Raw genomic sequence first — 26,147 nt, forward strand, 5'->3', positions numbered from 1 at the left:
CCCCGGCGGCCCAGCCCTCGGACGCCGCGGCCGGCCCGGCTCTCCGCCGGCGGGGACTCAGGTGCGTAGCCCGCCCCGCCGCGGCCGCCATTAGGAGCGGCGCCGTCCCGGGAACGGTCTGCGCCCGCGAGGCCGGCGAGGGGGAGGCCCGGGGAGGGAGGCCGGCCGGCCCGGGGCACGGACGGGGGCGCGCTCGCCGCCGCCGCGCGGCCCCCGAACCCCGGTCCCCGCGGGCCCGGCCCAGGAGTGGGGGTGGGGCGGGGAAGCCCCGCCGGGGGAGCACGGCCGCGCGCACGGCCGCGCAGCCCCGTCCCCTCTGATTGGTTGCGCGGGGGCGCCGGGGGCGGGCGTCTGCGGGCTCTGGGCCCCGTGCGCGTGACGTCACGCTCCGCCCGGCGTACGTGGGCGCTCCCGCGGCGTGCGGACGTGCCCGATTGCGTAATAAGGGGGCGGGGCCGCGCTCTGGCGGGTGACTCTTTTGTCGGGCTCCGCCCCCTTGTCGTGCGTGGTCGCCGAGCGCCCGGCGCGGGTTCTGGAGGGGACCGGGGCCGCGGGGCGGTGTCCGGCGTCGTGTTCGTCAGCAGCAGAGCAACCCGGAGGCTGGAAGGAGAGCCTCGGGGCGGGGGGCGGCGGTTCCTGGTGGGTGTGACTTGGAGGGCGTCCTCACCCGGGGACCCACGCTCTGCTGCGCTGGCCGCGGCTCGGTCGGGGGGGGGGGGTCAGCCCTTGGTTTGTGGCGAAGTGGCCCCGCTGTCCAGCCGCAGAACATGCCCAGCTCCAGCCCCCCGCAGCCGCCCTCTCTGCCGGCTCCGAGGTTCCCCATAGACGGGGTCATGCTAGGGGCCTCTGTGTCCGCGTCTTTCCCTCCCTTTTCTGGCTGAATAGCGAGCCCTTGTATGGCCAGGCCACGTGTTCCCCCCACCGACCGATGGGTTTGGGGGTTGTTGCCACGTTTGGGCTGTAATGAATAATGCTACCATGAACGTTCGTGGACATTTTTGTTGTTGTTTTGGGTTTTTTTGTGTTTGTGTAGAGGGGGAGGGGCGAGAGAATCCCAAGCAGGCTCCAGCCCCAGTACCTGCCCGCGTGGTGCACAGGCACACAACCCCGAGGTCACACCTGGGCTGACGTCAAAGGCCCCAAGCCTAACCGGCTGAGCCACCCAGGCACCCCCACATACGCTTCTCTGTGGGGACCTGCTTTCGACTCTCTTGGTGCGTACCAAGGAGTGGACTTGCTGGGCCCAACTTTGCCTGTCAAGGGGAACATTTGTCAGGTTTTAGCGTCCTGCTGGAGATGGTTAGTGTGACTGGCTCGTGGGGCCTCAGTACCTACAGGTGTGGGGACGGGTTGCCGCTGTTGTTACCGGGCAGTCGTGACTGGGGCCGGGTCTCACTTCTGCCTGCCTGCTGCTCAGCCCCGCAGTCTGCTGCCCTGAGCTCCGGCTCTTTGCCTGGACCTCCAGCCCGGACATTGCCGTCCTCATTCTCAGGCTGCCCAGGTTGAAAAAAAATGCTCACCTTGTCATGTCCCTCTTGGATACTGAGTCTGTTTCCACATGCCTTGGGCCATTTCAAGGGTGTTTGGGCTCTCATTTTGCCTTTTTTCTTTTTTTAAGATTTTATTTATTCGACACAGAGAGAATACAAGCAGGCAGAGGGAGAGAGAGAAGCAGGGTCTCTGCTGAGCAAGGAGCCCGATGCGGGACTGGATCCCAGGACACTGAGATCATGACCTGAGCTGAAGGCAGACGCTTAAGGAACTGAGCCACCCAGGCGTCCCTCTCATTTTGCCCATATTACCTGTTATTCTGCTGTTGTCTATGCAGTTCTGGCTCACTTGAGAGACTGGTGATGGGTTTTACTCACCTTGGTTTCCTGTGCCCTTCGTGGGAACAGTGTATGTTTTTACCTACTAGGTGTTTGACACATAGTTTTAAATTTTTATGAGTTTGGGGCACCTGGTGCCTCCTTTGGTTAAGCACATGCCTTCAGCTCAGGTCATGATCCCAGAGTCCTGAGACCAAGCCCCACATCGGGCTCCCTATTCGGTGGGAGTCCGCTTCTCCCTCTCCCCCTGCTCCCGCACACGCGCTCTCTCTCTCTCTCTAATAAATAAATAAAGTCTTGAAAAGGAAATTTTTATGAGTTTATTCTGACTAAGGTAAAGTTCTAGACTGTTAATCATGTAATTTTAATTTTGCTTTAGTTTTATGATCTTGGAAATACACATTATTTCTAGTTCTCTTCCGTACTCCTTGGTAATTCCAGGGTAAGTACCTTCTTGTCTTGAAATCTGTTGTTCTTCTTTTTTTTTTAATTTTTTGTCTGATTTTGGGGTGTCTGGTGGCTCAGTTAAGTGGGAGACTCTTGATTTTCACTGGGGTCATGATCTCAGGGTCCTGGGATCAAGCCCCACATAGGGCTCTGTGCTCAGCAAGGAGTCTGATTGAGGACTTTCTCTCTCCCTCTCCTTCTCCTTTTCCCAGCTTGCCCATACATGTTCTATCTCTAAAATTAAAAAAAATCTTTAAATTTTTTTTGGTTTGTTTTTCAAGATTGTATTTATTTATTTGACAGAGATCACAAGTAGGCAGAGAGGCAGGCAGAGAGAGAGGAAGGGAAGCAGACTCCCTGCTGAGCAGAAAGCCCGATGCAGGGCTCCATCCCATGACCCTGGATCATGACCTGAGATGAAGGCAGATACTTAACTGACTGAGCCACCCAGGTGCCCCAAACCACTTTGGGTCTCTGGTTAGTTTCTTCACCGGTAAAGGGACGTTGGAACTAGGTCATCGGTGAGGACCCTCACGGCTCTGCATGTGCTCGGGGGACACTAGGATTTCCACCGCTCACTGTCTTGTGACTTCTCTTGGACAGGGATCATGGCCCAAGTGGAAGTGTCTGCTCTGCCCATTGAAGACGAGGAGTCCTCGGAGAGCAGGATGGTGGTGACGTTCCTCGTGTCTGCTCTGGAGTCCATGGTGAGACAGTCTTCAGTTCTATAAAATGTCCCCTCGTTGGACCACTGTTGAAATAACAGCGCCGGGTCACCACCCCTCACTGTCCCTGTCTGTGTAGCCATAGCCTTCTCCATGGAGGTCCTGGGTTCATCGGGTCATCGTTAAAGGCGCTCCTTACATTATGGATGTAATTAAATCAATGTGAGCTTTCCAGATCTGAATATTTAACGAGGATGCCTCTGTTCCCCTGGTTGAGAATGTTTTTGTTCTGAATTCAGAGGTAAGCTAATAGTTCACCGATACCCCCCTCGTTAGCTGCTGTGTGTAAAACGGACCTTGGGACAAAACTTGGTGAGAAATGCACATCCCTTCAAGAGATCCAATCACAAGATACTTACTGGTTAGAAACGGGAAATCCGCACCTTTGTAAAGGCGGACAAGCCTGAGAGACGGGCCCTTCATCAGGGGATCAGAGCGGACATCAGCATAATGGGACAGATTAGCGTCACATGCCTCCCGATATGACATGCCAGGAAGGGACGTCCCTGATTCTGTGGTTCCTGCCAAAAACACATGACCTGAATCTAATGGGGGAACACCAGACAAAGCCAAATTAAAGGACGTTCTACAAAATGATGGGGCTGGACTTTTTTTTTTTTAAGATTTTATTTCTTTATTTGAGAGAGAGGGAGGGAGGGTGAGTGCAGGGGACGGGCAGAGGAAGAGGGAGAGAGAATCTCAAGTAGACTCTGTGCTGAGCGTGGAGCCTGACGTGGGGCTCGATCTCACGCCCCAGAGATCATGACCTGAGCCAAAACCAAGAATTGTATGCTCAACCTATTGAGTCACCCAGGTGCTCAAGTATGGTTTTTTTTTGTTTTTTTTTTTTTTTTTAAGATTTTGTTTATTTATTTGACAGAGAGATCCCAAGTAGGCAGAGAGGCAGGCAGAGAGTGGGGGTGAGATGCAGGCTCCTCACAGAGCAGAGAGCCCGATGTGGGACTCGATCTCAGGACCCTGTGATCATGACCTGAGCTGAAGACAGATGCTTAACCCGCTGAGCCACCCAGGCGCCCAAGTGTGGTATTTTCAAGGCGCATCAAGAAGTCCAGTAACGGGTGCCTGGGTGGCTCAGTGGGTTAAGCCTCTGCCTGCCTTTGGCTCAGGTCATGATCCCAGGGTCCTGGGATCGAGCCTTGCATCGGCCTCTCTGCTCCGCAGGGAGCCTGCTTCCTCCTCTCTCTCTCTCTGCCTGCCTCTCTGCCTAGTTGTGATTTCCCTCTGTCAAATAAATAAAAGTATTAAAAAAAAAAAAGAAGTCCAGTAACGATGAAGCAGGGAGACAAAAGGAGAGGTGGTCTGAGGTAAGGTTCAAGAGGCCGCAGGTGGCCAGATCACATAGAGCCCTGGGGCTTTCTCTGCAGTGTGGTGGGACGATTCAGAAGGTTCTGAATGAAGGGGTCATGCAGGGGGCATGGTGCCTGTGTGGACGGTCGGCGAACGTAGAACAAGAGAGGGAGGCTGGGACACCAGCTGGCTGGCTGAGGCTGTGGTTCAGACGGAGACTTCCGTGGAATGGATGAGGCTGGGAGTGGTGCTGGTGGGACGCAGCGATGCTTCTGGAAGGATCTGTCTGTAGAGTTAACGGGACTTAGCGACAGATTGGATGTGAGTTGTGAGGTTTTCTTGGAGGGAACATCAAGACTTTTTTTTTTAATTGTGGTAATTACAGAATTTACCATTTTAATCCCTTTAACCAGTTCAAGGGCATTAAATCCATCCACCCTGTCAGGTAGCCGTCACCCCCATCCGTCTCCAGAGCTTTCTCATCTTCCTCAACAGAAAATCTGCACTCACTGAACAAAATTACCCCCCACCCGCCCCTCCCTCAACCCTCTGGAAACTAAGCTGGTTTTCGGGGGGGCACCTGGATGGCCTTGTCAGTTAAGCGTCCGACTCTTGATTCCGGCTCAGGTCATGATCTCGGGTTGTACAACTGAGCGCCGTGTTGGGGTCGACGCTCCGTGGAGAGTCTGCTTGGGATTCTTTCTCTCCTTCTGCCCCACCTCATTCTCTCCCTCTTCCTCTCTCAAATTAATAAATACATCCTTTAAAAAAAAGTTGGTTTTTTTTTGTTTTTGTTTTTATTATTTTTAAGTAATCTCTACAGCCAGCATGGGGTTCAAACTCACAGCCCTGAGATCAAGAGTCGCTCACCCCACCGGCTGACCCAGCCGGGCGCTCCAGATTTCATGCGCATTTTGACTGATGTCCTTTCTGTGTCCCGGGACACCTGGGTCATCACGTTGCTTTCAGTCATGAGGTCTCCTTTGGCGCCCCTGGTCTGTGACAGCTTCCCAGTCGTCCCTTGATTTTCACGACCTCGACGGTCTTGCAGAGGCCCAGTAGGGATGTTTTCGAATCGGTCAGTTTGGGTTTCACTAGGTTTCTCCTCCTGCTTGGACTGGGGTTTCGGAAAGAAGACCACAGAGGTGAGATTCCCCGCACTTCGTCCCAGCGCGTGAGAGGCCTGTGACGGCAGTATGACCTGGTCCCTGGTGAGACTCACCTCGGTCACATGGTGAGGGGGGTGGGGCAGTTCTATCGTTCAAGTCGACTGGGCCGCAGGTGTCCACACATCCGGTTAAACATGACTTCTGGGGTTGTCTGTGAGGGTGTTTCGGGAAGAGATGAGCACTTGAGTGGGTGGACAGAGCAGAGTAGACCGTCCTCCCCGCTGGGGGCCGGTGTCCATGGAGGGCCGGAGTAGAATGAGAAGTCGGAAGAAGGGTGGACTCCCTTCTCTGGCCGAGCGCCTGAGCGGGGACATCCATCTCCTGGTTCTCGGGCTTCGGACTCAAGAGTAGGATCTACACCTTCCGTCCTCTGCTCTTAGGCCTCTGAGCTACACCGCCAGCTCCTCTGCGTCTGCTGCTGAAGGCAGGCCCACCATGGAACTTCTCAGCCTCCATAATCACAGCCAGTTCCTTCTACAGAAGCTCATATCGGAGACAGAGTCTCCTTTTCGTTCTGTTTCTCTGGAGAACCCCAACACAAGGAGTGTCTGCCATGTTTTTTCACCGTCCAGTTACTACTTCCCCCTCCATGCCCTGTTCTCGGGAAGCAGGTCTCAAAGCCCAGCCCACAAATAATGATCCTCATTCGTCATGAGAGGGTGACGTGGCCTCTCCCACAGTCCTGGCAGGAGTGTGAGCCCCTCTGAAATGCTGTTTGTAATATGCTTTAAGAGGGGCACCTGGGTGGCTCAGTGGGTTAAGCGTCTGCCTTCGGCTCAGGTCATGATCTCAGGGTCCTGGGATCGAGCTCCGCATTGGGCTCTCTGCTCAGCTGGGAGCCGCCTTCTCCCTCTGCCCCTCCCCACTGTGTACTTGAGCGGCATCTCTCTCTTTCAAATAAATCAATAAAACCTCGAAAATTAAAAATAAAAATGAGTGATTTCTCCTGATACTGGGTTCTGTAGTTCCAATAGATTAAGTGCTGAATTTCTGGTTCATTCGACAGAGATGCAGGGAGATTTGCCATGAAGCGAATGGAGCGGACGCGTGTGTGTCCCCTCCCGGGCTGTGGGAGAGCTCCAGCCGTGCACGCACACACGTGTCTGTGCTTCGCTAAGCCAGAGATCTTCCCCGCATTGGTAGAGTTGCTGTGTCCTGCTCAGACTGTCCCCCGCCGCCGCCCCTGCGTTCCGCAGATAGCGCCTCACAGCAACACACACTGGGAGACGGTTCTAGAGGCCAGGAGGCGGGAAACGGGCTCTGTGAGGGACGCTGGGGGGCTCGGTTGGTTACGCATCTGCCTTCAGCTCCGGTCTTGGTCCTGGGATCGAGCCCCATGTTGGGCTCCTTGTTCAGCGGGGAGCCTGCTTCTCCGTCTCTCTACTGCTCCCCCTGCTTGTGCGCTCGTTCTCTCCCTCTGACAAATAAATCTCCAAAAAATGGAGGGTTCTGTGGGACTGAAATCAAGGTATCAAGGGACTGCATTCTGACAGGCGGCTCCCGGGGAGAAACTGTGGCTGGCCTTTTCCAGCTTCCAGAGGTCACCTGCATTGCTTGACTTGTGGCCCCTTCCAGCAAGGGCACTCCTCTGCCCTCAGCTTCCATAGTCACCCCTCCTCCTGCTGCCTCCCTCGTTCCTTATCAAAACCCGTGGAGGGGCGCCTGGGTGCCTCCGTGGGTTAAAGCCTCTGCCTTCAGCTCAGGTCATGATCTCAGGGTCCTGGGATCGAGCCCTGCATCGGGCTCTCTGCTCAGTGGGCAGCCTGCTTCCTCCTCTCTCTCTGCCTGCCTCTCTGCCTACTTGTGATCTCTATCAAATAAATAAACAAATATTTAAAAAGAAAAAAACCCGTGGAGATTATTACACTGGCCCCACCTGAATAGTCCAAGAAAATCCCCCGCTGTCAAGATCCTGAAGGTTAACCACAGCTAGCAAACCCTTTTGTACCTAAGATGATACATTCATTCCCAGGCTCGGGATTAGGCCGTGGACGTTGTGGGGGGCGAGGGGGGCCCAACATGGGATTCTGCCTCCCATGATGCCCTGGGTCAGGTGACATGAGGGGACAGAGACATCTTTGGGGTTCCAAAAGGGAAGACTCAGTTGGGGATACATTTAGTGTAGCATTTTCCTGTGGTTTGCTGTTACTTCCGTGTGAGGCTGAGCTCCTGCTGGACGCCCCCATGGGGGATGTTTTCCTGGAACATTCTCACAGCCTTGTGTCGGCTTACCCATAACAGAACATCGGGGATAGGACGTTCCCTGGTGGGAACAGGGGCTCCTCTGCGGACGTAGGCAGAGAGCAGAGGAGAGGCAGGTTTTCAACGTACAGAGCCAGAAACTAGTCTGTGGAAGATTCAGTCGTTAAACAGGTAAACTTTTTTTTTTTTTTTTTTTTTTTTTCAGATTTTATTTATTTATTTGACAGAGAGAGATCACAAGTAGATGGAGAGGCAGGCAGAGAGAGAGAGGGAAGCAGGCTCCCTGCTGAGCAGAGAGCCCGATGCGGGACTCGATCCCAGGACCCTGAGATCATGACCTGAGCTGAAGGCAGCGGCTTAACCCACTGAGCCACCCAGGCACCCCAGTAAACTTTTTTTTAAGATTTTATTTATTTATTTGACAGACAGATCACAAGTAGGCAGAGAGGCAGGCAGAGAGAGAGAGAAGGAAGCAGGCTCCCCGCTGAGCAGAGAGCCTGACGTGGGGCTCGATCCCAGGACCCTGGATCATGACCTGAGCCAGAGGCAGAGGCTTTAACCCACTGAGCCACCCAGGCGCCCCTAAATAGGTTAATTTTAAATAGAGGATTTGTTTTTCAATGGTATTGTCTTCTCTCTCTCTCTTTTTTTTAATGTTTTGTTTATTTATTTGAGAGAGAGCACACGAGTTGGAATGGGGGCAGCGGAACAGGGAGAAGCAGGCTCCCGGCTGAACAGGGAACCCGAACGCGGGGCTCGATCCCAGACCCTGGGATCATGACCTGAGTTGAAGGCAGATGCTTCTCGGACCGAGCCACTCAGGTGCCCGTTTCTCAACTGTCAATGGAGGATTTGTTTGTCAGAAGAGAAGGTCTCTCTAGTCAGGGAGTTATAAATGCACCACATGTTCTTTCCAGTCTTTGGAAGGACTTACACAAAGTAAATGTAACAGGTTTCTGGTCTGTAGGGCATACATGCGATGAACAGGAAGTGTTTCTAATGTACGAATTTTCACCTCTTATGCATCTCTACCGTCAATAATAAAAACGTAATCAACCAGGTTGGAGGAAATACTAAGTTCTCTCTCTATTCTCTCTATAGAAAAGTTTATAAAATTATCCTAGGAAGAGGCAGTCAGAGTCATAGCCAAGAATGTCAGGGGGCAAAATCCTGTTGCAGGGGCAGAGGTCAGCTGTAAAGACGCTGCCCCCAATTCTGACAAGCAGCAGCAATTCTCTGACCGCTACTGGGTGTTGTAAGTTTTTTGGTTTTTTTTTTTTTTAATTTAAAATTTTTTATTTATTTGAGAGAGAGAAAGAGAAAGCACGAGAGGGGGTGGGGAGGATGGGGAGGGTCAGAGGGAGAAACAGGCTCCCTGCTGAGCAGGAAGCCAGATGCGGGGCTCCATCTTCTGACCCCAGGATCATAACCTGAACAGAAGGCAGATGCTTAACTGACTGAGCCACCCAGGCGCCCGGGGGTCCTACAATCCGACTCAGTGCTGACTGTGTAGAGAGTGTGAGAGCCACAGGGTAAGGACCCCACCCTCCAAGGCAGTCGCTCACTTCAGACGCCAACATCAAGTCGAGGTTGTCGCCTGTAGATCAAGGTTCCAGAGACCCCCTCCCCCTCCTTTGCTAGAGCAGCTCACAGAACTCAGAGAAGCATCTTACTCACCGCATGACTGGTTTGCTACCAAAGAACGTGACTCAGGAACAGCCCGATGCAAGAGAGGCACAGCGCAGGGTATGGGGAGCGGTGTGGAGCCTCGAGGCCTCTCCCGGTGAGCCCGTCCCCCTAAAGCCCTCGTGCTCCCCAGCCTGGACGCTCCCGACCCTGTCCTTTTGGGGTTTTAGGGAGGCTTCCTTACATAGGCACCATTGATTAGATCACGGGCCACTAGGGACTGAACTCAACTTCAAGCCCTTCTTCCCCCCATGGAGGCCAGGGGGCGGGGCCGAAAGTGTCACTCCTCCAGTCACAAGGTTGGTTCCCTTGGCAACCAGCCCCATCAGGTGCCCTCATTAACCTTGATATTAATCTTTTTTATTTTTTTTAAGATTTTTTTTTTTTTAATTTGACAGAGAGAGGTCACAAGTAGGCAGAGAGGCAGGCAGAGAGAGAGGGGAAGCAGGCTCCCTGCTGAGCAGAGAGCCGGATGCGGGGCTCGATCCCAGGACCCTGAGATCATGACCTGAGCTAAAGACAGAGGCTTTAACCCACGGAGCCACCCAGGCGTCCCGACATTAATCTTGACAAAAGACCTCTTTATTGCTCTCTTAAGAAATTCCAAGGGTTTTAGGAGCTCTGGGCCAGGAACAGTGGATGAAGAACAAATATATATTTCTTTAAATCACAATTATCAGGTCACCTGGGTGGCTCAGTGGGTTAAGCGTCTGCCTTCAGCTCAGGTCATGATCTCAGGGTCTTTGGATGGAGCCCCACGTAGGGCCCTCTGCTCAGCAGGGAGCCTGCTTCCCTCCCTCTCTCTCTGCCTGCCTCTCTGCCTACTTGTGATCACTGTCAAATAAATAAAATATTTTAAAAAATAAATAAATCTTAGCAAAATAAGTCAATCAGAGAAAGACAATTATCATATGATCTCCCTGATATGAAGAAGTTGAGAGGCAACATGGGGGGTTGTGGGGGGTAGGAAAGGAATAAATGAAACAAGATGGGATAGGGAGGGGGACAAACCATAAGAGACTCTTAATCTCACAAAACAAACTGAGGGTTGCCGGGGGTTGGGGGGGCTCGGGAAAGGGTGGTTGGGTTATGGACATTGGGGAGGGTATGTGCTATGGTGAGTGCTGTGAAGTGTGTAAGCCTGACAATCCACAGACGTGTACCCCCGGGGCTAATAATACATTATATGTTAATAAAAAATTGTTTAATTATTTTTAAAAAAATGAATAAGTCACAATTATTATAAGTTAATAAAAATATGAACTCATGGGGCACCTGGGTGGCTCAGTGGGTTAAAGCCTCTGCCTTTGGCTCAGGTCATGATCTCAGGGTCCTGGGGTCCTGGATTCGAGCCCCACATCGGGCTCTCTGCTCAGCGGGGAGCCTGCTTCCTTCTCTCTCTCTGCCTGCCTCTCTGCCTACTTGTGCTCTCCCTCTGTCAAATAAATAAATAAAATCTTTAAAAAAATTTTTTTAAATATATGAACTCATCGGTAAGTTAATAATGTTCTCTGGGTTTTATGATGTTTATGTTATTTGCTTGGTGGATTTGCTTTGTTTCTTTGGGGGATTTTTCTCATTCTAAATGAATACTCATTTTTGTGACTAATTTTGTATTTTTCTTAATGACGTAATCTCTGTGCCCACAGTCAGGACATCAAGAGTCACACGCCCCATGGACCGAGCCAGGCAGGCGCCCCCGTGCTCTCTTCTCAAAGCAGATCTCTCGGGCTCCACTAGACTTGGATGTGTATAACGCTGTTCCTCGTGTCTGTTTCAGTGTAAAGAGCTGGCCAAGTCCAAGGCAGAAGTGGCCTGCATCGCCATGTATGAGACAGACGTGTTTGTCGTCGGAACCGAGAGAGGACGTGCTTTTGTCAACGCCAGGACCGATTTACAGAAGGATTTTGCAAAATACTGTAGGTGTTAACAGTTCTGTCCTTTGTATTCATGACTCTTAAAATAACTTGCTAGGAAGACGTAGGTCACATTTTCTTTGAAGGTATCCTAAGCATTATCCCGAAAGCGGTTCTGACCCCTCTCTTGTGACTTGGCATCCCAATGAGTAGCTGCCTCACACTGAGGAGTCCAAGAAACTGGGCCGGTGGGTTTTGTCCTGTGTCCTCAGGAGCACCCTGGTTTTGTAAAAGAAATTTGAGGAACATAGAGTAAATGATCTTCGACTCCTTTTATAAACCCACATTTTAAAACAATTCTGGGGCCCCTGGGTGGCTCAGTCGGTTGAGCATCCAACTTTTGGTTTCGGCTGCGGTCATGATCTCAGGGTCGCGAGTTCAAGTCCTGCTTCAGGGTCCATGCTGAGCATGGGGTCTACTTAAGATTCTCTCTCTCCTTCTCCCCTGCCCCTCCCCATGTCTCTCTCTCTCTCTCTCAAAAATAAATAAAATCTTTTTTAAAATTCTTATTTGTAAAAAATATTGGGAGGCACGTAGGTGGCTTACTTGTTAAGTATCTACCTTCGGCTCAGGTCATGATCCCAGGGTCCTGGGATCAAGCCTGGCATCGGGCTCCCTGCTCAGCGGGAAGCCACTTCTCCCTCTCCCACTCCCCTGGCTTGTGTCCCCTCTCTGGCTCTCTCTCCCTCTGTCAAATAAATAAGTAAAATCTTTAAGAGTAAGAATAAAAAATAAATAAAAATTCTTATTTTACTTATTCCCAAAGGAAAGGGAAAAAACTCAGGGCTTGTTAGGTATTCCTCTGAGTTAATAACCATTTTCCCTTTCTTCACTATGTGTTACGAGTGGTGAGGATCGCCAGTGAGCCCATGTGGCCATATGTGATGGAAACTAGTCTAGGGTGTTAGTTAAAACCTACACCTTGCATAGCAGTGATCTCTACCCTGGTAGGTCATCTACCAAATACCAACTAGGCACCTCAGTATTTTCCAGAACCAAGAAAGGGGAGGAAAAGACCCATAAAGGTTTATCAGAGGATATAACATGAATGTGAGTGTGGAGAGAGAGGGGAGATAGAGATGTAGATGTTCCCAAGGGTTGTCAGAGGGCACGCGGACATAAATATATGTTTACATGTCAAGATCATACAAATATGGAAAGGAAAGAGGGATTGATTGGTTCAGATTGGTTTCCAAGACCAAAATTAGGGTCTGTACTCTCAGGAAGATAGATTCAAATGTGAAGCAATCTTTAAATAATACAGTGAGTGTATAATTGGTGAACAGGAAGGGTGTTCTCATTCCACTAACGTCAGGTGCCAGTTGAGTTTCTTTTATTTTTTTATTTATTTTTTTTTTAATTTATTTATTTGACAGAGAGAGATCACAAGTAGACAGAGAGGCAGGCAGAGAGAGAGGAAAGGAAGCAGGCTCCCTGCTGAGCAGAGAGCCCGATGCGGGACTCGATCCCAGGACCCCGAGATCATGACCTGAGCCGAAGGCAGCGGCTTAACCCACTGAGCCACCCAGGTGCCCCAGAGTTTCTTTTATTTTAAGATTTATTTTTATTTATTTATTAGAGAGTGCTTGAGCCAGGAGTAGGGACGGGGTATAGAGGGAGAGAGAGAAGCAGACTCCCCACTGACTGTGGAACCTGACACGGAGCTCAGTGTCATGCCCCTGAGATCATGACCTGAACTGAAACCAAGAGGCAGACGCTTAACCAACTAAGCCCCCCAAGCTCCCTGCTGGTTGGATTTTTAATAATTGATATTTAATTACAGATGTTTTTCCAAGTTTCATAGTTCTGGGCTGGTTTTCCAGATACAGGGCTGTTCATGCTTTCTATTTCTTCTGGTACCTATTTCAGTAAATTTTACTTTTTTTTTTAAGACTTTATTTATTTATTTGACAGAGAGAGACACAGCGAGAGAGGGAACAGAAAGAGGGGAAGTGGGAGAGGGAGAAGGAGGCTTCCTGCTGAGCAGATAGCCTGATGTGGGACTTGATCCCAGGATGCTGGGATCATGACCTGAGCTGAAGGCAGATGCTTAATGACTGAACCATTCAGGCACTTCTAATATTACTTTCAACCTCATTTTCAACTAGTTACTTTCATGTAAGTTGTCAAATTTGGTGACAAAAAAATGGTTTATAATACTTGCCTTATAATTTTAATGTCTGTAGTGATGCCTCTACTTTCATTCCATGGTGAAGGTCTTCCCATACCCTGACTGTTACTTTCAGACCATACAGCTAATAGCATTTCTGTTATCACTTCTTCTGAGCTACTACTGTTCTCTGTCTGTGGAATTACTTATAGTTCTTTATCAGTAGATTCATTTCCGAGGTGATCACTGTTACATTATCCTATCCATCATAAATACCCTGGTCTTTGTGAGTTTTTAAAAATTTTTTAATGTTTATTTATTTATCTATTTATCTATTTTAGAGAGAGTGCACATGTGAGCATGGGCAGGGAGTGGCAGAGAGCAAAGGAGAGAGAATCTTAAACAGGCCCCACGCTCAGTGGAGCTAAGCATGGAGCCCGAGGCCAAGCATTAATTCTCTGAATAGTTCACCAAGGGGTAACTGGATCCTGTTTTAGATCACCTTATTTGATCTCACGCCCCTGAGATCATGACCTGAACTGGAATCGAGAGTTGGATGCTTAAGTGACTGAGCCACCCAGGCACGCACCATTTTTTTTTAAGATTTTATTTTTTAAGTTATCTGTACACCAACTTGGGCCTTGAACTTAAAACCCTAAGATCCAGAGCATAACAAAGAACAAGGTGGACATGAGGAGAGGGAGTTGAGGGAAACTGGAAGGGGAGATGAACCATGAGAGACTATGGACTCTGAAAAACAACCAGAGGGTTTTGAAGGGGCGGGGGGTGGGGTGGGAGGTTGAGGAACCAGGTGGTGGGTAATAGGGAGGGCACGTACTGCATGGAGCACTGGGTGTGATGCAAAAACAATGAACACTGTTACGCTGAAAATAAACAAATAAAAAAAAAAAAAACCTAAGATCCAGAGTTGCGTGCCCTACCAACTGAGCCAGCCAGGTGCCCCATCTCCGTGGGTTTTCTTAATTAAAAGATCTTGTTTCAGGGGCACCTGGGTGGCTCAGTCAGAGCAGTGTGTGATCATCTCAGGGTCATGTGTTCAATCCCCATTTTGGGAGTAGAATTTACTCAGGGGAAAAAAAAAATGTTTTGTGTTTCTTCATTCTTCCCCCTTCTTCACAATACCAGAAGCATGGACATGGAGGGAACGCACGAGACAAATGCTGGGATAATGACTCTTGCCTGCCACTCACTTACAGGCATTGCCCAAGAGATGCAGGAGGCCAAGCCCCCGTGCCCAGCAAACGGGATGCCAATGGATTCAGGAGAAACGGAAATACTCAGAAAAGCGGTCGAGGACTATTTCTGCTTTTGTTACGGTAAAGTTCACAGGCCAAGCATTAATTCTCTGAATAGTTCACCAAGGGGTAACTGGATCCTGTTTTAGATCACCTTATTTGTGGGACCACTTAGATGCCTCTGACACTTAAAACTCCACATTCTCCTTAAGTGAAAAACCAGCTCTTCTTCTTTTTTTAAAAAATATTTTATTTATTTGAGAAAGCACAAGCTGGGGGAGTGGCAGAGAGAGAGGGAGAAGCAGAATTCCTACGGAGTGGGGAGCCTGCCATGGGACTCAATCCCGGGATCCAGGGATCATGACCTGAGCCGAAGGCAGTCCTTTAACAAACTGAGCCACCCAGGAGCCCCTACAAATAAAATCTTAAAAAAAAAAAAAGGCTGGGACACCTGGGTGGCACAGTCACTGGGTGTCTGCCTTCAGCTCAGGTCATGGGGGTCCCTGGATCAAGCCCCATGGTGGGTTCCCTGCTCAGTGGGAAGCCTGCTTCTCCCTCTCCTACTGCCCCTGCTGTGTTCCCTCTCCCTCTGTGTCTCTCTGTCATAGATTAATAAAATCTTTTTTAAAAAAAAGAAAAAAAGGGCTCAATACCCAAATAGCTACAGGGGTGTTGTACTTAGTTGTGACATAAACTCCTTCCTTAGCATCTCAGGGTCTTGTTTGTCATTTTTAAAGAGCTTCACATGTTTATGGGACCTTCAGGTCCCTGTGAGCACTTGACGGTAGGGGACCCCCAGCAGAGGGGACCTGGGGGTCTCAGGCTACCCTTCCCTGAGATAAATGGGGCTCCTTCCCTGGGGGCTGGTCAGCCAGCGCAGAAAGGTTGACTCGGCTCCGAGATGGCGGTGATGGGAGGCCCTGTTGACTCTGTAACTTTTCCATGGGCAAGTTGGCCTGACTCGTTGGAGGGATGGAGGGACATAGGGACACAGGGATGGCTAAGCTTTGGGTGGGGGCTCCCATCCCTTGTTGACAGCAGCCTGAAGAACCACAGGTCCTCCCCGCAACCCTGGGTGTATCGCCTCCAACAGACTGGAGAAAACAGACCTGTATTTCCTCTTTCTTACATGAAGATATAGAGTAAAATATTTGATAAGTTCTTCCTTGGGCCCTTTGGGAACTTTATGAACTTGGGTTGTAAGGAATGGGGTATGTGAGCTTTTACTTGACCTTCAAAGCAGAGTGTCACCACCCAAGTTTCCTTCCTTCCACTAATGAAACCAATCGGTAGGGTCTGGGTTAATTCCATCTAAAGGCATCTGGACTCTTCCTCTAGGGAAAGCCTTGGGGACGACGGCAATGGTACCTGTTCCGTATGAGAAGATGCTGCGAGACCCCGGGGCTGTGGCCGTGCAGGGCCTTCCAGAAGGTGTGGCCTTTCAAACCCCTGAGAACTATGGTCTCGCCACCCTGAAATGGATCTTGGAGAACAAAGCGGGGATTTCATTCATCATAAACAGGTGGCAGGCTCTATCCCCCTCGTAACAGCTAGTCCTTTTGAGGATAAACGGGCGGCTTCGTTTCAAGTTCGTTTGTTCATTAAGTTCTGTTACACGTAGAAGCTGGTTATGCGGATGTTTGATCTGTCTTCCTTGTGTGTTCATGTCAGGTAATAGTATCGGTTTTCTTGCAGACCTTTCCTAGGTCCAGCGGGTCAGCTAGGTAAGTGATAGCTTCTCATACTTGGTGACTGCCCTTGGCTGCTAAGTCAGTTCTGCTTTTCTTAATTAAAATGCAATTTTGGTACATTCGGAAGCTTGTGTATTCCTTGCCTTCTCCCCATGGAGGTAGCAACCTTCTGACACTCCAGGGTGGGCGGGGGGTGGGGGGATCGTGCTGTTGGCAGGGTGAGCAGGTCAGGGAAGGACCCACCACAGCAAGAACTGAGACGGGATTCTGCTCCCTGGTCTCAAGACGGCAAGCTTCCATGGCTGGGCCATGGAGGGCAGGAGGGCCAACCTTGTCCTCAAGAACAGGAGCGTGAGGGTGCCAGGTCCCGCCATGGTCTTTGAGTCGCAGCCACAGTCCAGGCATTGTTGGGTTCCGGAGTGGGTGTAGGAGATGTGACCGTTCCCGTGCTTCCGAGACTCACGATCTAGAAAGAAGGAGACTGCCCAACTGAGAACCGGCAATGACCTGTGATGTTCTCAGGATGGCTGGTGGTCGTCCCCGGAGGCCTGGAAGGGGTTAGAATTGTGTGACCAGAAGGGCTTCCTGGAGGACCAGGTTCTCAAGCTAAAGCAGGGTCTCAGTGTGTTGCTTCTGCCAGGAAGCCTGTCCCACGTGCTCTGGCAGAAAGTGGCACGTGTGGGTGTTGGAGGCCGCGTTTGAGAACCCACAACCCTTCATCATCTCCTTAACTTTTGATGGCGAAGGGACCAAGAAATTACAATTTTGCCAGAAGCATTTGGAGATCCACCTCTGCCCACTTCTTTCTCCTTCAGATTATTCTGGAATGCAGTGGGAAACACAGCACCATAGCTGGCCTTGGGAGACCAGGCCTAAAAGGGTGTTTGGCCGGTCAACTAGTTACAGAAACAAAAGGCGCAGGGGAGGGGTGGGGCTTCACAAGGCGCAGGCAGGGTTCACGGGCAACGTGACATTGTGCCGAGCCTGAACCACTTACATAGCAAAGCCCCTTGGAGAGCACTTTTAAGTTCCCAGAATTCCCCAGGTACTGTTAAAGCAGGGACCTGAGGGTGAGGGGCGGCCGGTGACCGGTGGCCCATGTCCCCCATGGCTTGTATTCTCACTATAGGAGTGTATTAGCTGCTCAGCCTTTGTCCACACATGGGCTGTCCCTGGCACGATTCTAAGCACTTTGTACGTATTAATTGATCGTCACCCTACCACCATTTTCAGACAAGGAAACTGAGGCCCCGGGAGGTTTAGTGACCTGCGTGAGGTCGCTCCGGCCCCAGTCTACTCCTCGGCCCACAATCTGCCCCCAGACGTGGCACCAGGACACGAGGGCTGCTCTGAGTTTGTCTCTGCCCAGGACGATGGCCTAAGGGCTGGGGCTGGACTTGTGTTCTCCCTACCCTGGCTTTCACCTTACGTGCCTCTGAATGTTGGCATTTTCAAGGTGTGGAAAGGGGCTAGCATGTGTCTTTCTCCTCCCGCACAGGTGGGCCTGTGGCGGCCACAGACGCTAAGAGGTCGGTGACATCGCCAAGCGAAAGGTAGGGGGTATAACAAATCAAATGCGCACATAACCCCAAGTGTTAGTTTTTAGACCGTGGGAAGTTAGATATTCTATATTCAAAGGGATTTGGGGATTTTAAGACTCTGTTCTCTGGACACCTTTATTTGTATGACACAGTACAAGAATGTTAATACTAAATTAGGTTTGTGTTCGTCTGGTTAACGGGAAGGGGAGCAAGGATGGTGCGGGTATCGGGGGATGTTGTACGATGCCTGTGGTCACGTCTCACGCCACCAGCTTGTCCTGACAGGGGTTCCCTTCTCCTTTCAGCTGCGGCCCCGTCAGTGTGAAAACTGAGCCCATGGAAGATTCCGGTATGTACACCGAAGCCTTTAAAACCAACTATATAGCGGGTTATCATTTGACTCCTTTCTTTGGTTTTACTTCTAAAATGTGAGACTTTCAGTAAAGTAGAAGGGGGGGGCACTCTCTCAAAGTAACAACAACAAAAAAAACAACTACAAAAAGCCAACAGCTAACATCACACTTGGTGAGAAACTAGATCCTTTCAGCGGCGTCTGGGGGGCTCAGGGTCGGGATATTGAGCCCTGCATCAGGCTCTGTGCTAAGTGTGGCGTCTGCTTGAGATTCTCTCTCCCCCTCTGCCCCTTCCCCCCACTCTCTCTCACACACCCGCTCTCTCAATAAATAAAATATTTTTTTCAAAGATTTTATTATTTATTTGAGAGAGAGGGCACTAGTGGGGGGAGGAGGAGAGGGAGAAGCAGACTCCCTGCTGAGCAGGGGGCCTAATGCGGGGCTCAATCCCAGGACCCCGGGATCATGACCCGAGCCAAAGGCAGAGGCTTAACCCATTGAGCCACCCAGGTGCCCCAAATAAATAAAATCTTAAAAAAACAAAACAGGGGCGCCTGGGTGGCTCAGTGGGTTAAGCCTCTGCCTTTGGCTCAGGTCATGATCCCAGAGTCCTGGGATCGAGCCCCGCATCGGGCTCTCTGCTCAGCGGGGAGCCTGCTTCCTCCTCTCTCTCTGCCTGCCTCTCTGCCTGTGATCTCTGTCTGTCAAATAAATAAATAAAATCTTTAAAAAAAAAAAAAAACAAAAACAGAACTAGAACCTTTCCCATTGAGATCAGGAATGAGGCAAGGATATCCCCTCTCCCACTCCCTTCCAGCATTGTACTGAAAAAAAAGTGATAAGACAAGAAAAGGAAATAAGAACCACACAGATTGGGAATGATGAAACATAACGGCCTCTGTTCAGATGCCAGGATTGTCTATGTAGAAAATCCCAAAGAAATTACCAGTACAAGGGGTGGTGGTGAGTAGGGCATTAAATAACCTTGGGGCATCTGGGTGGCTCAGTCGTTAAGCCTCTGCGTTTGGCTCAGGTCATGATCTCAGGGTCCTGGGATCGAGCCCCGCATTGGGCTCTCTGCTTAACAAGGAGCCTGCTTCCCCCTCTCTCTGCCTGCCTCCCTGCCTACTTGTGATCTCTCTCTGTGTTAAATAAATAAATTTTTTAAAAGTCTTTAAAAAAAAAGGAAAAAGAATGTTTACCGGATTTACATAAACGCACATGTATACACTGCTGTCTCAAAAGGAAATGTTTTTCTCAAGCTGGGAACTCGACCTTCTTCTTCCATCCTTTCCCTCCCTTCCTCTTTCTGTTCCTTTCATCCTCCTTCTCTCCCTCCTTTCTTCTTGCCTTTTATGTTGATTTTATGTTGTTTTGTTGCTATGACTTCTGTTTTTATACGGGTTTAGCGTTTGCTCAGAGACTGTGAGCTCCGTGTGGTTTCGCTCACTCTTGTGTCTCTATGTTAACTGAGAGCCTGAAAGTTTCAGCAGCAGCTCCTGCCTCTCTGGGTGTGTGTGGGGGGGGGTGCTGTGGACTCACACATGGTTTTATCATTTTCGTTGCCTCCTAAGGCACCGCGGTGAAGACGGCAGCTGTGTCCGTCAAGAAGGAATCGGAAGATCCTAATTACTATCACTACAACACGCAAGGTAATACCATTTTAGCCTCCTTTTCTTCCCTAAAAGTTATCGGTGATGGAAAATTGTCATTAGCCCCCTTCTGAGAAACAATCAGATAGTAATTTAAAAAAAAAAAAAAAGACCCACGTGCCCGGGATCTAGTGCAGGGCGATTTGACATAAAGCGTTTCACAGTCATAACACAGATCCCATGTAGCCTGAATCCACATGCTTCAGGGCAAATGTGAATCCAGGGCATACATTACCTGAGTGTATCTGTTAGGAAGTCTTATTTTGTGTGTTCAAAAATCCTGGCCTGGGTGGCTCTGTCGGTGAAGCGTGTGACTTGATCTTGGCTCAGGTCTCGATCTCAGGGTCGTGAGTTCAAGCCCCGTGCTGGGCTCTGTGCTGCGCGTGGAGCCTACCTTAAAAACAACAACAACAGCTTCTCTCTGATCTTCTCCTGTCCGGTCTGTCCCCTACATTACTGGGAAAGTATCAAAAGTTAAAAGACATGAATGTGAGAGTGAAGAAATTCAGGTCCCGTTCTTAATAATATTTGTTTCATGGACAAGTTAAATGGGGAACAGAAGACACGGCTTACCCGAGACGCACACTTTTCACACAGGGCGCGGGTAGGTGGTCTGTAGTTGTCTGGCGAGGTCCTCTCCCCAGAGGCCAGAATCCGGATGGACCCCTCCCAGCGTGATGGCAGCTGGACGACACGATGTTGTCGCGTCCATCAGAGCGTCGTCAGCCCCCGGATTCCCGTCTTGTCTTTGACTCTGCTGTGAAGGCAGGCAGACTGCGGGACATTTCGCAGTTAATTCCTCAAATGTGACCAGGTTCGAAGTGTTTCCCATAGAAATCTTACCTTTGAAATATTCCTGCGCCATTCTGAGCTCTGTAACCTATGGGAAAAAAATTTTTTTTCCCAAAAAACTAAAGACCAGTGAGAGTGTCCGTCCTATCGCTCTGGTTCCGGGCTGGTTGCCCCCCCACACACACACAGCTGGATCCCTTTTCAATCTGTCCTACGTCCTGTCCCCCAATCATTTATTCCTGAAGAACGGGGTCTGTCTCCTCCCTCCCCGGCTCACACATCGTCTGTGGCTTCTCCTCACCCGTGTCTTCCATCGCTCTTCCCGGCTCCCTGTTCTGTCTGCCCACACCGTCCCCCGACGATCAGTCCCCCTCCCCTCATTTCTTCAGACGTCCTGCTCAGGCTGATTCCTGTCCCTGAACAGGCCCTGAATCCTCCTTCCCCCGGCTTTAATATAAGCTAATCCCTCCGTGTATGGGTTCCCTCCTGGCTCTGTAGGCTTCCAGCAAGTTCCACCACTTTCTGGACGGTGGGAATCTCAAGGAGAGCAGGGAGTTTCCGCCCCCAAAGTGCACGCAGCCTTCAGTCCTGCCTGCTTGTGTGGTATTTATGCTTTCGCTGCGGACGACCCCAGCCAGTGGCGGGCTCCTGGGGTGGGGTGGGGGGGGCACAGCGTCTTCCCCCAGCTCTGAGCCCCAGGGCCCCAAGCCCAGGGCCATGCACACAGCAGGCGCTCACATGTGCTTGCTGAACGAGCACGTCCCTTGCAAAGAATCCATGTAGCCTGTTTCTCAATCGCTCCTGTTTTGGAAAAGAGTGCATATGATTACATCTTGACTCCCAGGAATATCCTTTTCAACTCAAATGACCTCGAGCTTTATCAAAATGTATACAGTTGGTGTGATCTCTATCTGTCAAATAAATTTTTAAAAAAATGTATACAGTTGGGAGAACCTGGGGTACTTCCAGAGTCTGCTCCCAAGGCAGCAGTGAAATGAGTAGGGGACTGGATAGACGTACGTACCATTGTTCTGGTTCAGTTTTTTGGAAAGAAGCACGTTGTTTGAAGAACCACATTTAGGTTAAATGTGCGCTTTCTAATCTTTCTCCTGCTTGGCTTGGAAAGGAAGGAACTATTCAAGATATCTCCTCGGTACAAAAACTCCTTAAGCGGGGCCCCTTCCTTCTTGATGCCCTAACGGTGAAAGTTGCCTGATGTCGTGGATGGCTTTCCATGGGACGGATAGGTTTTGCCACCACTCAGGCGAAGTCCCCACGTGCTGAAGCACTGACATCATTATATACCCTTGAAGTGAGGGAGGAATGTCTAGATCCATAAGGGCAACCAAGGCCCCCTGCTCAGAATGTCGACTGGCCTTTGTGGAACACCCCACCCCCTGCCGTGACGTCAGCTGTGGCCCCCCCAGAGCCCAGGGGCTTGTGCAAGGTTTATACGAAAGTCTGATTCCCGACCCCACCTGGACCTCACCCTCCATCCGAGCACAGACCTCTCAGAAGACCCCTGACTCACGCACACACATCGGTGACTTGCGAAGTCCCATAAGGTCTTTCATACGTGCAGGTACCCCATCCCTGGGGCCCCTGGGAATAGAGAATGCGTCGGACAAGCTTTGCTGAAATACACCACGCCCAGGTCCCTTGACATTGGCGGTGGTAAGAGGATCGATACCATTCAGGTTTCTTCCCAGGATCATGAGTTTAAGCCTCACAATGGGCATAGAGCTTACTTAAAAAAGGGGGGGGGGGGGAGGATAAGGCTTTTAAAAAGCCATAAAATGTCCCCATTTCGTAAGCCCCAATGAAGCCATGCATCTTGGCAATAATCATCAATGGCCAGTGAAGCCATTCATAGAACGTTGATGGGAAATTTATCACAAATGTATTAGGGAGACACTTCCTGAACTCAGTGGTCCAGTGTTCACATCACGAAGGTGGTGAGCAGAAGTCCTGTGCCTCCTGATGCCATCCAGTAGGAGGTGCACCTGGGGAACGCTTATCCCCAAAATCAAACCTAAGTCTGACCCAGCCTCTAGATCTACCCACCAGTTTGCAGGGAACACAGGGGATAGAGGAACAACACGAAGACACACCACGAGGATGCAGGCAGGAAACTCCAGAGCGGGAGGAACACAGCAAGGTGGTTTTCTTCATCGAATGATGGCAGGTTAGAGAAGAAATGGACAGAAACCTGCTTTATGGGGAAAGATATTTGAGACATTTCAGCCAAATGCAGCGTGTGGGGCTCTGTCACAATCCTGATTTGAACAAACAAGCTACAGGAGAACATTTATGGATTCCGTGGAACGGCAAGCGCTGGTTCGCGCTGGAATTGGGAAGCCATCCTTCTGCAACCGTTATAACAGACTGGATCAAGCAGGAGTCACCAGTGGCTGTGGTGTCTAGAGAGAAATCTAGAAAAGACCAACTCGAAATAAGGAACTTTCAGTGGAGGGAGGCTCATCTCCCTCCCTTTTTAAATTTAAAAAAAAATTTTTTTTTAAAGATTTATTTATTTACTTAACAGACAGAGATCCAAGTAGGCAGCGAGGCAGGCAGAGAGGGAGGAAGGGAAGCAGGCTCCCCGCTGAGCAGAGAGCCCGATGCGGGGCTCGATCCCAGGACTCTGGGATCATGACCCGAGCTGAAGGCAGAGGCTTTAACCCACTGAGCTACCCAGGCACCCCAAATTTTTTTTAAATTTTAAGTAATCTCTGCACCCAACAAAGGACTCAAACTCACGACCCTGAGATCAAGGTTCGCCCGCTCCACCCGCCGAGCCAGCCAGGTGCCCCAGGAGTCTCTCTTTTTCTAAAATGGAAATGCTGTAAAAATCAGGCTGACTACAGAACCGCTCCAGGTTAAGTGAGGGTCAAGAGCAGTGGGAACAAGACGCAACGCCGGGCTCTAGACCGGATCCCGCCCTGGAGGAGGGAAGGCTGGAAGGAAGTGTTCAGAGGTGAAGGGCCATGGGGTCCCTAACTTATCCTCGGGTGGGTCAGAGAAGGAGAAAAGGACGTCCCCTATTCATGCATCGATCCGGCTACCTAGGAAGCTGGGGCGGGGGCGGGGAGCCACGACTGCACATAATCAAGGGAAACCATAAACCCTTCTCTCCATGTCCTCAAAGCAAAAGGTATGTGGTTCCTCTTTGTACTACTCTTTTTGTGACTTTTCTGTAAGTTTCAAACTGTGCCCAAATATGACATTTTTTTAAAAAATGTGTACGAGGCAGTTGAGGAAGTTTGCACAGTGACCCGGTGTGAGCTGAGGGTACAGAACAGTTGTTAATTTGGGGGGAGCCGTGGTGTGCGGAAGGGGAAGGACCAGTCCCTCCGTCTTGCACAGTCTGCGCGCCCCCGCGCGGCCGGACCTGGGATTTACTTGAAGGACGGGGCGGGGGCAGGAGGGCAGGGTGTGGCGTTGGTGGCTGTTGGCATCGGAGATGGACACACGGCCTCGTTCTGCCATCTCTGCTCTGGTGCGTGTGGATCTTCTCCCAAGGGCAGATAAATCAGCAAAGAAAAAGCATAAAGAAGGAATCATTTGTATGAGTTTCATGGCAAGGACTCGGAGTGGTTCTCACGTACGTTCCGGCGTGGGGCTTGACCTGTTGGCTTGGTTTTAAGTGAATTCTTGTTTACATTTTCTATTTTGGCTTTTTTTTTTTTTTTTAATCTATCGTTTGCGTCCCTTTCAGAAAGCCAGCATCCTTGTGCCAGCGGCGAAGTGACAGAAACGGAGTTCCCCATGGAAGGTCAGAGAAACCAGGCGTTGTAGCCTCTTTTCGGTTTTGGTGTTCTGGTTTGCAGTGTTTTGCAGAGAACACGGTCTTTTAAAGACCCGCGGCGCATGTTTGGCGGTGAGGCAGCTTCCCGGCATGCCTCCTCAGAAAACCACCCGAGTCTTGGCGCAAAAATGTGGTCTCAGGAACTGTCACTCTTGATTTCTGACCCGTGGGTGACTCTTCTTAAAGCACCCAGATCCGAAGTTGTGCAGTCCGAAAGCTTTCCCCCTGTGCCATTTACTGCTTTATCCACTTTGTCTTCTTGATGGGCATACCAAAACCCTTTTTTTTAGTTTCTTCCTTTTTTTTTTAAATTTTAAGTAAACTCTGCACCACACATGGGGCTCGAACTTATGACATTAAAAGCTGCATGGTGCCCCAACAGCCAGCCAGGTGCCCACCCCCCCCAAATTCTTTTGAACAGAGTTGAGAAGTATTTTAGGAAATTCTTTTTTTTTAAGATTTGTTTATTTGAGAGAGAGCAGGAGTGAGGGCAGCGGGGGCAGAGGGAGAGGGAGAAGCAGGCTCCCTGCTGAGCGGGGAGCCCGATACGGGGCTCGATCCCAGGACCCCAGGATCATGACCTGAGCCGAAGGCAGAGGCTTAACCCACTGAGCTGTCCAGGCGCCCCTAGACGTAAAATTTGATGGTCCTTCCCTCGCTTTGTGTATGAATCTTGAGTATCGTGTATAAGGCCTGAACTCTTAAAATGGTTCATACATGTCCAAGGTAGCATTAATAATGGAGATTTCCTTCCCAAACCTGGAGGCATGGGGCATCTTTATCGGTTCAGTGGCAAGAACACCTTGCTTTTAGGAGTAGGATGTCTGTCTTGGTTCCAAAGTGATTTGTATTTTCTCTAATTCAGGTCATGGTCCCAGGATCCTGGGATCGGACCCCGCATCGGGCTCCCTCCTCAGCAGGAAGCCTGCTTCTCCCTCTCCTGCTTCCCCTGCTTGTGTTCCCTCTCTCGCTGTGTCTCTCCGTCAAATAAATAAAATCTTTAAAAAAGAAGAAGAAGAAGAAGCTTCAGGAGCAGAGATGTATGGTGTGTCTTCACCCATGTCCCCCCAGTGTTGTATCTTACGTTACAACGGTCCAATACCCAACAACTGATTCGTTTAGAGTCTTTCTTCCTCTACGAACAACCAACGGACGCTTTCAAAAATGAGCCAGAGTTAGATGAGATCGTCCAGCCAGGCTTGTGTCCCTGGGGCATCATTCTGGCAAACCAGAAAAATCGATTGTGTCTCCGGGGTCATAACAGGCTGAACCCTGGGGGCCGGTGGCAGGGGGTCCGCCCCGCAGAGCACCCGGCTTTCTTTGGTCCGGGGGGTGTCTGGTGACAGCAAGAAAGTGCTTCTGACCATAGGGATTCCATTACCTCAAAGAGAAGGACATTCCATGTCCACTAACGGGTACTGTTTCTTAATATGTGAGAGTTTCTTGCCTCCCCTTATCCCTTAGGAAGTTACCCTTTCTTACCCTATGATCCCTCTTAAAGTCAAAATTACCTTCACATTTAGGGACGCCCGGCCGCGTCAGTCAAAAGAACGTGAGGCCCTTGATCCCGGGATCATGAGTTCGACACCCACGTTGGGTGTAGAGATTATGACAAAATAGTAATAATAAGTAAAAAGAAATAAGTAAATAGAAATAGGGCGC

The 26,147-nt window shown here is 50.3% G+C and overlaps 1 protein-coding gene across 4 annotated transcripts in view; it reads left to right on the forward strand.

The window, feature by feature from the left end:
• The window catches only part of LOC123933518 (general transcription factor II-I repeat domain-containing protein 2), a 37,004-nt gene continuing 10,857 nt past the window's right edge, over positions 1-26,147 (forward strand). For 2 of the 4 annotated variants that reach the window (XM_045992762.1, XM_045992765.1), the window contains exons 1-10: positions 1-61; positions 2,880-2,983; positions 11,147-11,285; positions 14,610-14,729; positions 15,987-16,170; positions 16,344-16,372; positions 17,838-17,892; positions 18,186-18,229; positions 19,808-19,885; positions 24,396-24,452. In XM_045992762.1, coding sequence (XP_045848718.1) covers positions 2,885-2,983; positions 11,147-11,285; positions 14,610-14,729; positions 15,987-16,170; positions 16,344-16,372; positions 17,838-17,892; positions 18,186-18,229; positions 19,808-19,885; positions 24,396-24,452 — 805 coding nt within the window. In that variant the 5' untranslated portion in view covers positions 1-61; positions 2,880-2,884. Of the gene's footprint in view, positions 62-493; positions 640-2,879; positions 2,984-11,146; positions 11,286-14,609; positions 14,730-15,986; positions 16,171-16,343; positions 16,373-17,837; positions 17,893-18,185; positions 18,230-19,807; positions 19,886-24,395; positions 24,453-26,147 lie in introns of those variants that run through there. The other 2 variants (XM_045992763.1, XM_045992764.1) reach the window with 2 other exon arrangements.

This window comes from Meles meles, chromosome 21 (assembly GCF_922984935.1).
Source record: "Meles meles chromosome 21, mMelMel3.1 paternal haplotype, whole genome shotgun sequence".
Taxonomy (NCBI): Eukaryota; Metazoa; Chordata; class Mammalia; order Carnivora; family Mustelidae; genus Meles; species Meles meles.